Source organism: Notechis scutatus, chromosome 1 (assembly GCF_049901735.1).
Source record: "Notechis scutatus isolate UNSWTSFEM ecotype Mainland chromosome 1, rNotScu1.2, whole genome shotgun sequence".
Lineage (NCBI taxonomy): Eukaryota > Metazoa > Chordata > Lepidosauria > Squamata > Elapidae > Notechis > Notechis scutatus.
The window spans coordinates 158,114,107-158,129,278 of record NC_142009.1 but is presented as its reverse complement, the minus strand read 5'-3'; the positions used below and the strand labels follow the sequence as shown (position 1 = coordinate 158,129,278).

At 36.7% G+C, this 15,172-nt stretch overlaps 1 protein-coding gene and 1 long non-coding RNA gene across 2 annotated transcripts in view; one reads left to right on the top strand and one right to left on the bottom strand.

Annotated features, from left to right (window-relative positions):
• The window catches only part of RHAG (Rh associated glycoprotein), a 33,217-nt gene extending 21,569 nt beyond the window's left edge, over nt 1-11,648 (bottom strand). The window contains exons 1-2 of the mRNA XM_026682530.2: nt 11,434-11,648; nt 3,104-3,287 (exon numbers count right to left, since the gene is read on the bottom strand). Of these exons, the coding sequence (XP_026538315.1) occupies nt 3,104-3,287; nt 11,434-11,593 (344 nt within the window). The 5' untranslated portion in view covers nt 11,594-11,648. The remainder of the gene's footprint in view (nt 1-3,103; nt 3,288-11,433) is intronic.
• The window catches only part of LOC148133066 (uncharacterized), a 117,128-nt gene that overhangs the window by 65,021 nt on the left and 36,935 nt on the right, over nt 1-15,172 (top strand). The window lies entirely within an intron of this gene.

Sequence of the window (15,172 nt, the reverse complement as noted above, 5' to 3'; positions counted from 1 at the left end):
TCAGTACTGTCCTAGTTACTTTTCCAAGCCCAGGTGGCATCCTACACATCTACTGTGACTTCAATTAGCAGGTTGCTCCTTAAGTCAAGCTTGCTGGCTCCAGCTGGCTTTATATCACTTTATTTTCTGATGCTGGCCTTAGATGCCAGCTTTCTGAAGAACTAGATAAAGGAGTTCCTCGTCTGAATCCAAATAAAAGAGTTGTTGACTCAGTATTATTGCTGGGTAAGAAGCATAGGATCTTATTCTTAGGTTGAGTACTCTTGCTCCTATTCATTATCTGATGGTGTATTAAAGCCAAAAGAAGATGTGTAAATAATACCTTCTGAACAAATAATGAGCAATTTGACCATAAGAAAGTTTGGATGCCAAAATGAGTTATTATAAGAAGTACAGAACTGCCTTCTTTCTTTTTTCATTTCTCTTATAAAGTGCTTCTTTGCCTTGGAATTTACATTTCAAGAGCCGTGATGGCACAGTGCTTAGAATGCAGTATTGCAGGATGACTCTGCCCATTTCCAGGAGTTTGATTCTTACTGACTCAAGGTTGACTCAGCCGTTCATCCTTCTGAGGTTAGTAAAATGAGGGCCCAAATTGTTGGGAGCAATATGCTGACTCTGTAAACCACTTAGAGAGGGCTATAAAGCCTATGAAGCTCTATATAGGTCTAAGTGCTATTGCTAATACTGTACTGCAGAAGATATTACAAGGAAAACTTGGAAAAAGGTGGGGTGGAACAGCAGCAGAAAAGAACTGTTATTATGTCTAGTCTGCTCCTCAACATCTTGAAAGAAAAGCAGTGGATATAGATTTAAAAATATCATATATTGGCTTAATAAGTAATGACAAATACCTTATTGGAACAGGTTTTTAATAATTGCAAATAATCTGATGCAGAATTTTCTCTATTTCATTGGTTTTTTTTTAGAAAAGTGATGTCTTGAAATGTCTGCAACTCTTTTTATTCACTGGAAATTTATTGCAGAATACTGTATAGTGTGTACCACCTTCCAACAATTAACCTCAGGAGAAGTTTTGTATAAACTAAGAATGCCCTTATCTGGACATGCAGAAAGGATTGGCTGATATTTTAATTTAGAAAATTAGGCAAGTTTTTTTCTTACATGATGTGACAATGTCAATAGTACATTGATGATCACAACACTATCTCTAAATGTAGAAAGCAGTATCTTGCTTTTTAAAAGTGCATGAAATAGTCAAAGATAAGAAATTGGTGCATACCAGTGCCTATTGCCAATGTATGTGATAGTTATAACAATGAAATTACTAGCTGGAGGGAACTGCACTCTGCATTTTCAGTTTCAGGAAATATTTTTTTCTTGTCAAGGATTTGCTTTTCTTTTAGCAAAAACATTGTTGAAGTTCATTGAACATAGCACCCCCTTGTGGAAAGATACCATTTACACTCCTTGCAACAGTGATAGATTTGGACTTAAAAATATTTTAAAAGGACCAACATTTCAGGAAGTTCAGACAATCAGATTAGAATACATAATAGACACCCCCAAATGAAACTAATTTTAGCTGCTGATTGAAGAAATATACTCATTCATAGTTTTTATACTTTTTAAAAATTTGAATTCATTACTAGCATATAGCACAAAACTATTCAAACCATTATTAAGAATTAACATATGAATCAATGATGGAAGACCTATTTACGCTTTAACATTATTGTGAAGGCCCAAAACATTTTTCACAAATTACAGATCTGAACAGAACAATTTGTCCATCCTACAAAAGTGACAGATTGAAAGGAGACTTAGTGAAGGAGAAAAATAAGCTGCAATCAATAAGGTGTCAGCTGCTAAACTGCCAATTGAAATTATCTATCAAGATATATGTATTCTAGCTTTCATAATACAATTTCATTCACCACTGAAATTTCTAAACAATAAAGTCTAATGAAACAATTGGGCCGTGGCCAAACCAATGAAAGGCTTAAAATGTGTTACTTAATATTAGTGTTGTTTTTAATTTTTCATTCATTGTTTGTTTATTTGCTTGTTTACCTTTTTAGTGTTTAAATTAGGGGTGGTCAATTTTAAGGCCTTCCTGATATTACAGAAGTACAACTTGCAGTAACCCTTGCTATGGCTTCTAGAACAGTGGTCACCAACCGGTGGGCCGGGGACCACTGGTGGTCTGTGAGAAAATTTTGGTGGTCCGCAGAGAAATGTTCCCCCCCCCCCGCAAGCACTCCCCCAAAGCAATTAATCCAGGCTGTGCAGGAACATAAGACTGTGCCACCCACATGTTCCACCTGCTGGCCCTCACCCTTCAGCCAAGCGCAAACCTTACCTTGAGTAGAGCCAGTGAGCTGGAACAGAAGGTAAAACCAATGGTGGGGAAGGGAAATCCACCCCCGGGTGGCTTGCTGGTGGTGGGAAAGTCGGTCCCATATTCCAGAGCTGCAGTAGTCACAAGAGTGGCACTTTGGTCATCCCACAGCAGCTCCTCCAGTCCATGGCAGGCCAGTGCACCCAGGTGGAGGAGCAGCTGCTCCGGGATGACCAAAGGGCTGGTCTTGTGACTACTGCAGCTCTGGAAATGGGACCGACTTTCCCACCAATGTCAGCAAGCCACTGTCGTCAAAATTCATATTAGTGGTCTGCGGGATTTAAAATGATGAGTTTGGTGGCCCCTGAGGTCCAAAAGGTTGGCGACCCCTGTTCTAGAAGATATAATTCAGTACAGTAATGTCTGTGGAGTCAGAGGTTCCTACCCTTGCTAAAAGCCAAAAAGTAGAAGGCATATGTTTTAGAGAATGTGTTCCTTAACTAGAGTTCCTAGATTTTTTTAGAAACCATAGGTTCTATCTCAGATTTAGGAAATAAGTCTAAAAATCCTTAGAAGGACTGAACATCTGAAGAAGTTGGTATGGGATATATTGTTTTTATAAGGCAAATATACTTGCCAATCTTACACCATTCACCATCACTAGCTCACTATGATTTATACCACAGTACAGTCTGTAGCACAACACTTCTAGGAATTCTACTAGAAATTCACTTGTAGGAAAATCTTGATAACCAATCTTAATATTCAAGTCACTTGTGCTTCCCAGGGAATGTGCCTTACCTTTCAATGGTATTATGGACATTATTTGATTCCATGTGCCAAAATCCTTGTAAGAGGATGCCCCATTGAAGGCCCAAGGCAGCAATGAGAAAGTTGATGCCAACACTGCCGAAGCCATATTTTTTCAGGAAGGTCATCAGGAAACCAAACCCAATAAATATCATCACATGAACATCCTGAAAGACTAGAAAAAATTATGAGAAAAATTTTATAATAGGCAGCATCAGTAAATAAATTTCTCCTGGCAACTTCATTCCAATTTCCAAGTTTTAAAAGGGGTAGTTATTTCTGGTAACCTTATCATATAGGAAAGAAAGAAAGAAAGAAAGAAAGAAAGAAAGAAAGAAAGAAAGAAAGAAAGAAAGAAAGAAAGAAAGAAAGAAAGAAAGAAAGAAAGGAAGGAAGGAAGGAAGGAAGGAAGGAAGGAAGGAAGGAAGGAAGGAAGGAAGGAAGGAAGGGGAAAGGAAGGGAAAGAAGGAGAAAGGAAGAGAAAGAAGGAAGGAAGGAAGGAAAGAAGGAAAGAAAGAAAGAAAGAAAGAAAGAAAGAAAGAAAGAAAGAAAGAAAGAAAGAAAGAAAGAAAGAAAGAAAGAAAGAAAGAAGGAGGGAGGGAGCTTGCAAATGTTCACAAACATCCTTCCCTTATCCATTAAAAAATCTCTCATAAAAAGCAGTTACATTCAGTGGCCATGAAGTACTGATAGTTTCAGGAGCAAATGAGAGGTGGTGCGGGAATAGAATGGAATGGATTATCCTGAAAGGGTAGGTGAGGTGGTCTTAACTGGCTGAAATTTAAGAGCAATAAGAGCAATTTCTCTGTCTTTTAACGGTATTGAGTAAAGAAAAAAACCCACTTTCAAGTGAGAACCTGGTAGAGTTTTATTTACATTATTAAGAAACAGCAAGCAGGCAATGAAGAGGAACAGAAACAACTTTAAAGACATTGGGCTATTCAACGAGCCATCTTAGAGGTGCAGAATATTTTTAAATGCCATTACAAGGTTAAACAGTCCAACTGTAACTGCTTGCTTAGCAAATAAACTCACTGTAATTGCCTTGACACCAAATCTGGGGTAAAACTTCTCTTCCTCCTGACCCTTGTTCACACCATCAAAAAGCACTGAGAGGAACTTCCGGTTTGTGGCTCGCGGCGGCAGGGATTTGCGGCTGCGCGATCCCTGCCGCGCTAGCCACTTCTGGGGCTCCGACCCAGATGGGTACGGAGCTAGGCTGCCCTGCAGGGGCAGCTGAAGGTAGGGGGATCCGGAGAGGGGTTTGGGGGTGTTGCAGACCCCCTCCTGGCCGGTAGAACCCCCTTTTCCCAGGACGGTGCAGCGGCGGTCTGTAATGGCCGCCACAAAGAAGCTGGCAGCCGGGTAAGAATGCGCAGGAGGAAGTGGAGAAAGTGCTTGAGAGGAGAAAGTTTTTCTTGGCTCCTAGGACTCTAAGACATATTTAATAAAATTCCTGAAAAATATGACTTTCTGAATAATACCTGCCAGAAGAGGAAAAAAGCGGCTGTTTGATGGTGCTGAAAGGATAGCTTTCCCTCTTTTCCTACGGAATAAATAACTGGATATTAAGAAACCTATTTTTTTAGGTGAAAATTGGTTTTAAGCGATGAGTGGGAAGAGAGAGGATTAAAAAGAAAATATTTGTATGCTAAGACTTTGTTGGAGCAGATGCCTTAAGGATTTGAAGACTAGAATATATTGCAATAAGATTTTAAACAGATTTGGACTTTCTTTCTCTTTGATTGATATTACCCCAGAAGGAGAAAGTGAGAACTCTGCCTTGGTTTGGACTGACTGATAGCTTTGGGACTGTTTTATTTTTTTTATTTTCTTTTGAATATTCTGGTTGTTTTAAGAAGAAAGAAGGGAAAAAGAAAAGAAAAGATTTATAATGGCTCTTTCTGTTGAGGAACTAAGAAAAGAATATGAACAAGCAAAAAAAATGGTAAAGATGGTGTGGAAGAAGCTTTCCTTTTTAGAAATGGCGCTACTAACTATCAACAAACATTACAACAGATGAAGACAGCAGAGGAACAAGAAAGAAAGGAAGGAGCCATTTTAATGAATCTCAGAATTTGATCAAGAAAGAAGGAAGAGAGAAAAGAAGAAAACTAAAGGACTTAAGATCTAAAAAACATTTAAGAAAGGGAAAAATAAGGTGCAAAACCAATATGATGATAGTAAACAAAAGGGAAAAGGAATACGACAGAGAAGGGAAGCGGTAAGGCAGAGGCTAGAAGAAGGGGGTAGAAAGGTTTGTTGGGAGAAGAAAGAAAGGGAAAAGGTGGAGAAAAGCTACAATGTTTTGAAATTAAATGAAAAAAAGGAATTTTTTATGGATAATGGATAAAGTATATTTTTTTTTAAAAAAAAGATTTTGCAAGGTACATAAGATGAGATGGTAGTATTATAATGGTTTAAGAGTTGATAAGAGATTAAAATGTTAAAATGTTTAAAAATGATTGGCTTTAAAATTTAATAATAGGGGAGGTTTAGAATACTGTTTTAATTAAAGAGTTTAATAAGATTATGGTATTGATGTTATTATAAAATTTTTATTATAGTATCTTTTTTTAATATTTGGATTTATTGTCTAATTATGTACTTAATTATTTTGGATGTATTAGTTAGATAGAATGTACCAAGCAAAATCGGATTGGGTATTGGATATTATTTTAAAGATTAATTTGATTAACTTAGGGGAGATAGAAAGGCATCATACTCTGATTAATGATTTCAGGAGAAACTTATTTTCTTCTTTTTTATAAGGAATGAGACAAAGGGATGATAAAAATGGACAAAAGATACAAATATAATGATTCAAACTAAGATGATTAATTAAGATAGAATTAAGAAGGGTGAAATATGTGGAGAAGTTAATATAGAAGGCTTAGAATGGTAAATAAAATAAGTAATGATATGTAAGATGAGCATGAATATAATTGAAGTCCATGAGAGAGAGACACCTGGGTCCAAGTTACTTTCAAAAAGATTTTTTTTATGTTTTGTGTGTTGTGTGTATATGTTTTTTTGGGGGGGAGAATTAGTAAAAACTTGTAGAAATATAGAATGAGAATAATGGTAACTAAGTCAGAAAGAAATAGATGAAATAATAATAATGATATTGAATAAGAGTAAAGAGAAGTAAAGAGAAATTGAATAAGAGGTTTTGGTATGTTATATGGAAATGGTTTAAAACAGAATCATAATTTATCTGACTTGTTAAATTTACAATGAAAAAAGGTTTAAACATGTAATGAATAATGAAAATTTGTGTGTTTTAAAAATTAATAAAACTTGTTTTATAAAAAAAAAAAAAGCACTGAGAGATTCCCTCATAAACAAAACTTCCAGCTTCTCATGCTTCATATTGGCCAAGTTGTCGGGATGCTCTGGAGTTCTTTGCACAAAATCTGCCTTTTCTCCCATGGCTTTTTCTTATCATAACTATAACTCTGATCAATATCAGAGATATCCAGGCCTTGAACTATAGGGCTTTAAAATGATAATCAGCAGTTTGAATTGTACCCCAAGCTAATCAGCAACCAATGCAATTCCTGTAATATTACAAAAATGAATGTGTGCATAACTAACTGGATGAGCTGAAAGATCTTCAAAGGCAGTCTTATGTAGAGTGCATGGGGCCATGAATCCAAGAAGTCCCTGATTGCAAAAAAGGAATGTTGTGGCCCCACCAAAATAAATTACAAGGGTGACCCATGTGATTTCCATCCCATGCCCAGAACATAACGTCTACTGAAAGGGTATACATAACATAATCCATTTCATCCAGGATTGAAACTGCATCCTTTCTGCAGTTGCAACCTCAGCAAGTGCTCAACAAATTTTCTTCAGAACAGAAGATTCAAGACTGGCTATTGGTTATTCAGAAAAATAGGTTTGAACAATAGCTTCTTGAAGAGGGAATGCACTACTGTCTGGTGGCACAATCATCTTGATCAAGAATGCATTAAGCACTACTTGAACCCGGTTTCAAGTAACTTTTCATTAAGCAGGTGAAAGTAGAGGTGTAATTTAGAAGTGGTACACCATATAGGACACTAAAATTGTCCATTCCTTTAGTAACCATAGGGTCAAAGCAATTCCAGATAAGCTCATTAAATAAGGCTTGTGCCAATTCTCCTCCAGCTAACATCCAACTCTGAATGAATATAAGCACTTTCATCTTTTCAATTTTGTATGAATTCATTACAGCAGCCCAGGAGTCAATTTTTTCTGCCAAATCAGCTTTAAATACAATAAGAGGAAAGAAACCTCACTCCATTGCTTTTCTTGCTATAATGTAGACTAGAATTTGAGTTCTTCCCCATGTTCAATCACATTCATCTTCATCAACATCACCGTATGCTGCAGCTTTATAATCTCTTTTGCAGTTTCATATTCTGGATCCCTTCGGTAAACCAATGTGTTTTCTTGGCACAGTGAGCAGAACTTGAAATAATCCCCAAGTAACCTTTGAAAACCCAGAAAATCCACTTGGTACCTGAGGTGAACTAATCAAATAGGTCTATCCTTCTTATAGAGGTCATTGGCACTGGCTGACAGGTAAACCAGAGAATGATCTGATTATGACAAGGGACTGAGGAAAATGTCTCCTGTCATCTTTCAGTTACTCTGAAATATGTTGATTCCATCATCATCTGAGCATGAAAGATGAAGTTTATAAGTTTATGGTGGCCATAAACTCACAAGCCACATCTGAACTAAATCCTCAAGATGTCTCTTAAAACCAATAGGATGGGACCTTCAATACCAGCCCTATGATGAGGTGTAGTAACTCAGCCAGGGATGAAGTTGTGCAGCAATAAATCCAGTGCAATATCAACACCCTCAACTTGTTCCTTGAGGCTAAGATTATGAGTAAGACTTTACAGCCAGTCATTGACATTGACATTGACATTGATTTTTATGTATGTATTTAGTAAATTTATGTGGCCATTTATCTCACATGAAGTGACTCTAGGGTGCATACAATTTGACCTATCCCAGATCAGTGTGTCTGGTCACCTGCAGAGTCTCCTGAACAACAGTGGATACTTATCCTTCCTTCCTTTTCCTAAAGTCATGGCTGATTCAGCACCTGGTACATTTCAGATAGTATAACACCTCTTCCTCACCTATCCAGTCTGTGTTGTATATAGAAGGTTTGTCCTCAAACCCAAAACAAGGAGAGATAGGAAGTCAGGCAGAGTTGGAATTCAGATAGGAGCCCACAGTTTACTAAACCCCCACTACCTAGTTGCCCAGATGAGATCTAGATGGTTGGAAGCATGGATTGGCCTCAAGTTTCAATGCTCCCTTCTTTGAAATTTCTGCTTCCCATATTATTTTTTCATCACTATCTCAATACTATTTCTCCTCTCTACTTCCTTACTTCCCTACACCTCCTACTTTTAGGTAACATATGGGGATGCCTAACTTACTCCATTTATTCTCATCCTCAGCATCCAACCCCACCAAACCTATTTATTTTTCTTGTGCTTGTTCTTGACAAAGTCACTCCATATCCACTATTCTTTTCCATCCAGATCTCCTTCTGTCAAGTTGCTCTAATATATTCAAACACCTCTATGAATCATCATTCCCACAGATTCCACGTTTTCAAATTTGAGGAGACAATAGGTCGCAATTCTAATTCCCAGGAGGAAGCACCTGCAATCACCCTCCACCACTCTATCAGGAATGGTGGTTCAAATCCTCAAGTCATCCACTTCTTCTTTCCACAGTCAAGTCTACAAAATACCTTCCAAAATCAGCTTATATCATCTACTTCTCTGCTTTTACCTTTTCTCTTTTCCTGTATCCTGTATTTAACTGTTTAGCTTAACTTTACCCTTTTTAGCCTTCCATGAACTTCATTGCAGCCACAGTATTACATATGTTTTTGCAATTAACTGAAGAGAGGGTTTTTTTTAAGGTGAGAGGCAAAAAGAAAAAATAAATAAATTGGGCTTGATTTCAATAAAATTTGTTGAAAAATCAGCTAAAAGATTTAAATGAAGAAAATTTGTTATAAATTACTGGACACTTTATTTTTTCTTCATTTTTTAACTATGATTATTTAACAATTTGAAGGGCTCATATTTTTTTTTTGAAGGCAGCTAGTTGTTCACAATTTTTCATTTTTTCCAATGTATATTTGTGACATTTGTAGGCTCATACCAAATTCTCACTAAGGTGTGCACTTTCACACAATGACAATTGATCATCATAATTATCTGCACTGCAAGGTATTTAGATAATAGTTTAGACAATCTAAACATATGCAAAAAAGAGAGGATATTGTATATACTGTATTGTATTGTATATATGTACTGTACTGTATTGTATGTACTGTATTGTATTGTACTGTATATAACACCACAGAAAAGGAAGCAACATTTATTATATTTAAAGAGAAAGAGAGGCAGATGGATGCAGTGTCTTCGATTAAAGAATGATGAATGGAAGCAGATTATGCCTTAATACCAAAACTTACAGAGCATTTTCTTTATCAGAAATTATCAAATTGTGTGTGTGTGTGTGTGTGTGTGTGTGTGTGTGTGGTGTATGCATACACATACATGTAATAATATTCCAGGAAGTTACAAGATGGTTTGTAGATAAAGTTTTGATGATGAGACAATTCTTAAGCAATCATTACCACATGCAGTGAAACTTGTCTGGATCTGAGGTCATTTGGTTCTTAGAGGTGTCATGCATGTATTAATGCAAAAATAACCCTTCAACTTTTTTTAAATAATGATTTAAAAAATAGTGAATTTGGGAGATCTACATTTAGGAGCCAGTTTGGTGTAGGGGTTCAAACTTCAGGTTAAAAAACTGGAAAATCATGAGTTCTAATCTTGCCTTAGACACTAAGCCAGCTGAGTGAGTTTGGACTAGCTACTTTGTCTCAGGCCCTAATTTTTCTTAAATAGCAAACCTTTCCAAGAGAACTGCAAAACTCAGACACTTGTCCAGGCAGTTTGAAAATTGGATACAATTGAATGGAAAGGGGGGGGGGAATGACAGAACGTATATTTTAAAGCAGAAGAATATGTCTTCTATCTATGGTTTCTTTCTTCAGTTAGAAGGAATAAATAGCAAGAATTTTTTTAAAAATAGGTTTGGGTTGAGATCCTGGTAAGCCATCATCAAACAGAAAAAATAGTTCTGGGTTTGATACATGGAATGTCTCGATTCATATAAGGTAGCTTCCCAGAAAATTTGCAACCTAATATCCCAATCTAGGTATATTAGATGCATAAGATTTATTATTCCAGTGTTGGCTGGTGATGTCTGAAGCTACTATATCACATATAAAGGTGGGGGAATTGAAAAACATTTCCTCTAAATAGGTTGTGATTTAGTTTTTTGTATATTCCTGGATCAATGAGAGCATGTTCAGGATAAATGTCCTAATTACACTAATGTTTTGGTTTAATTAATTAAACTTGGCCAACTTTAACTGAAAAACTGAGCAGAGTCAGACTTTCTTCGTATTTGATTGGGAAATCAGTAGGACAGCTTAAAACTATGGGCAAATCTGGGAAACTGAAAATAGTCTTAGAAGAAGACAGTGGCAAACTATTTATGCCTTGTTGCCAAGCAAACCACATAGCCATATAGCTTGACTCTAAGGGCAGTTTGCCAAACATGGCTTAAGTGCTGTTCCTTCCATTCAAAAGATAATTGTACCAACTATAAGTAGGTTCACAAATCTTCACAGAATGAATCCCCAAGACAACAACGACCATAATAAATCTGAGTAATAATATCTTATAGTATAAATGCATGCAAAGCATCCTAGAACATTAGCCCAAAATAGTAACATGTAGGTAAATATTTATCCTATCATATTTAATGACTAATGGCATACATTAATGCATAGACATGGTGCCAGCATGAAGCTCCTTCAATATAATTTGTAATAATTCATTACAGCTTCAGAAATAAAGAATTCCCCTGCTCCAATGTGCCAGAAACCCATGGGACATTTACTCCATGGTAAGATATCCTTGCTGTTTTAATTTACAAGCCAGCAGATGTCTCTGAGTAGGTGGAAGATAGGAGTCCAAGACAGTCTATGAGATGTCAGAAAAATTCAAATTCCAAGACATACCCACTCATAAAATTATGTGAACTTCCTAGTAATGGGAAGTTAAGACATATTCAGAAAAAATATATCAAGTAGCTAGTTAGCTAACAACAAAATTAGCAGAAGCATCATATCTGTCCCCAGATGTTAGAACAACCCAAAAGACAGCTAACTTTCATCAGATTGCTACATCTTATTAACCAATGACACCACTTACTTGGATACAATCCCATATTGACTGATGGAGGGTGCCATCTGTCCGTTGGCTGATATCTCACAAATATTCCAAATAAAATAATAATAATCACTTGTAAAAGAATGGCAAGAACAGGGAATCTGATCCGCATATTGGTGGTGAAAGAATTTGAACGAGGCATCCTTGCTGGAGTTTGACAAAGAATGATAAGGACAACTCCGACCACTTGCTATTTGTTTTAGGCTGGGTTGCATCATAATGACATAGCATAACCTCCTGCTTGTAAAACGTCAAGCCTACTGAAGGAGGTGCTTATGTTTATTAAATGGTTCCTGCTTAGAAAACTTTCTTCTTATTCATCTTATTCAAGATTTATATCCATTCCTTCAAAAGTTTCCCAAAATAGAAATTTTTATATCTATATAATGCAAGGAAATGATCAAATAAATCAAATGACTCCAACTTGTATTGTTTTAATACCATATGTTTGAATACTTCCTCATACGTCTTGTTTAAAATATATAACAAATTAAATTAATGCATAAATTTGTGTTTAAGTGCAAATTGCAAAAAGTCTTTCAATAATGTTAAAGTTACACATTGTATCCACAACCATATGTTTTCAAAGATAAGACAAACATAAGTACTACTACATATGACAGATAACATTTTTTAACAAGTGTAGTCTTCCTTTTTTATTTTCCAATATGCAAGTGTACAGAAATATACACATAAATATTACAGGAAATAATGTTTGAACAAGTCCTTTTAAAATATTTTGAGACAAAAATATATGAAGAATGTTTGCAGGAATTAGGTATGTCTAGTTTAGTGAAAAGAAGGACTAGAAATGACATGATAGCAGTGTTCCAAAATCTAAGGGGCTGCAGAGAAGAGGGGGTCAAGCTATTCCCCAAAGCATCTGAAGGCAGAACAAGAAGCAATGGGTGGAAACTAATCTAGGAGACAACCAACTTAGAACTAAGGAGATATTTCCTAACAGTGAGAACAATTAAAACAGTGGGATGAATTGCCTCCAGAACTTGTGGGTGCTCTATCACTATTTTAAATAAAATCTAATTTTAAATTAGATTTTAAAGAAGAGACTGGACAGTCATTTGCCTGAAATGAAATAGGGTTTTCTGCTTGAGCAGGAGTTTCGACTAGAAGACCTCCAAGGTCACTTTCAACTGTCTGTTACTCTGTTATTTTGTGGAATGTTTTAAAATGAATAAACATTTATAATATGGCTGAGCAAAGACACCATGAATTTGTTCAATTTGAATAGCACCAGAGTGGGTATTCAGCAGGTTCTGGCCAGTTCTGGAGAACCGGTAGCGGAAGTTTTGAGTAGTTTGGAGAACCGGCAAATCCCACATCTGACTGGAGATTTTACAGTATCCTTCCCCTGCCACGCCCACAGAACCGGTAGTAAAAAAAATTAAATCCCACCACTGAATAGCACCCTGCTTTAACTTTCGTTATTTTGTAGGTTGCTTCATTTGACAGGTCTGAATCAGTGGTGGGATTCAATTTTTTTTACTACCGGTTCTGTGGGAATGGCTTGGTGGGCGTGGCAGGGGAAGGATACTACAAAATTTCCAGTCAGAGGTGGGATTTGCCGGTTCTCCGAACAACTCAAAATTTCCGCTATCGGTTCTCCAGAACTGATCAGAACTTGCTGAATACCACCTCTGGTCTGAATTCAGTTGGAATCAGCAGCCTAGACAGTAACTAGAAATCAAGTATCTCATGATTAATTTCAAATAAATAGAAAGTGAGACTTTTTTATTCTAGACATTTCAAATTCTTTTGTTTTAAAACAAATATTGACAAATATATATTTTTTCATAGAATTTACTTATCTCAAGCGATCAAGGTTCAGTTTAATGGGTCAAATGTATACAAGAACAGTATTTTATATGGGAAGGGTGTGTAGGAGTCTTTATTTGAACAGAGGAGGATTAATTATTATGAAAATGGCACACCACATAAAAAGTTGGTCCAAGCTAGGGTGGGATTGGATCCTTGTATAATTTCAGAGTGTTAGCAAAGAAAAGAAGTTACTTTGGAAATTACACACACACACTAAGTAATAAATGCACATTTTCTAAAGAGGATGTATCATGGTTACTGATTATTATTTTAATGCAAAGCAGGGTAGAACTATTTATTTATTTATTTATGAGTAGAAATCAGATGGGGAATAAACATGGCAGAACAACAAGAATTTAAATATTCCCATTTCCCAGGTTAAATGATCAGTGTTATACTTTCAAAGAGCTCTACTTTTTTTTTTTAATCTACTCCTGGAAGTCACATTGAATAAAGAGCAAACTAACTTTAGAGTAGTCCTAAATCCCATGTGATATATATGGAGAAACCCTCATCATAGTCCTCCTATACTGTCCCAAATCATTAAGGTAGTTTCAAAAGAGATTCATAGTACGCGTGTTTTCAAAACACACTCATTGTTTCAGGCTAGAACCTAATCTATCCAAACTCACCCAGAATGGTTTGCAATTTAGCTGAATCTGATGCACCTCTTATCTTATTAGACTGAGACCCAAAAACTGGTAGGATTACCAAATTTGAACTAAAAAGTAATTATTTATTTAATCAGTTTAGAGGCTGCTGACTCCTAATAACTGTAACTTACAATTAAAAAGAATAAAAGAGTAAAATAAAAATAATTCACAAGATACCCACAAATAAGCAAAAAGAAAAAATCAACAAGGGCTCAACCATCAACCTTCCCAAGACCTAGAACAGGTTTTCATTAGCTTCCTGAATGCCGTCAGGATATAGGAGCCATGTGGATCTCTGGAAGGATATTATTCCAGAGCAGAAGTCCTGTGACAGAGAAGGCCCAATTCCTGGCTCTTGCTAGATATTATTTCTTAATTGATGGGACCCAAAGTGCACTGAATGTTGGATTTCTCTCATTTGCAGGGAAGATAAAAAGGATTTTCAAAGTATAATGATAAACACTAGAATTACAGATCTGTTTTATGTAAAAGAGTTTGTTGCACGAGTTCCATATCTGCTGTTCTTAATACAAGATAGTTGCTTGCTTCGTTAGATAACTTTTCTTAAACATCTGTGAAACAGTTTCAATGATCCTGAAAGCATAGGAACTTGCTGAATTATCACAGTGAAAGACTTTCACAGTCTTGCCCACAAAAATCCATTCCTGCTTTCTACATCTTAGTAGTAAAATCTGGAGGAACAACAAATATTCTAGCAGAGCTAGGATGACCAAAGGATTTTGCCTAATGTTGTGTTAGGGCTATTGTGAATTGTTAGTCATTTTTGAACCACCACCACCCCACATAAACACACACACAAACAGTGATGCGTTTCAAAAAAGTTTGCCACTGGTTCGGTGGATGTGGCTTGGTAGGCGCACTTTGCATGCGCACACACACTTTGCATGCGCACACACACTTTGCATGCACACACACATTTTGCATGCACACACTTTGCGCTGGCACATAGGCTTTCCAACTCGCCTTTTGCAATCTTGCACTCCCCCTGTCGCTTCAGCAGCTGCCACGCAACAATCTGCTGTGCCGCGTAAGGCAGATGTGCTTCAAAAGCAGGACATAAAGGTTAGTATGGGAGCTCGGGCAGGCAGGTGGGCCCACAGCAGAGCGGCAGAGAGAACCGATTCAGTCTCCGCTGCTCATTGTCGCTACCGGCTTGGCAGAACCGGGCTGAACCGGTAGAATACCACCACTGCCCACAAACTAAGTTAAGG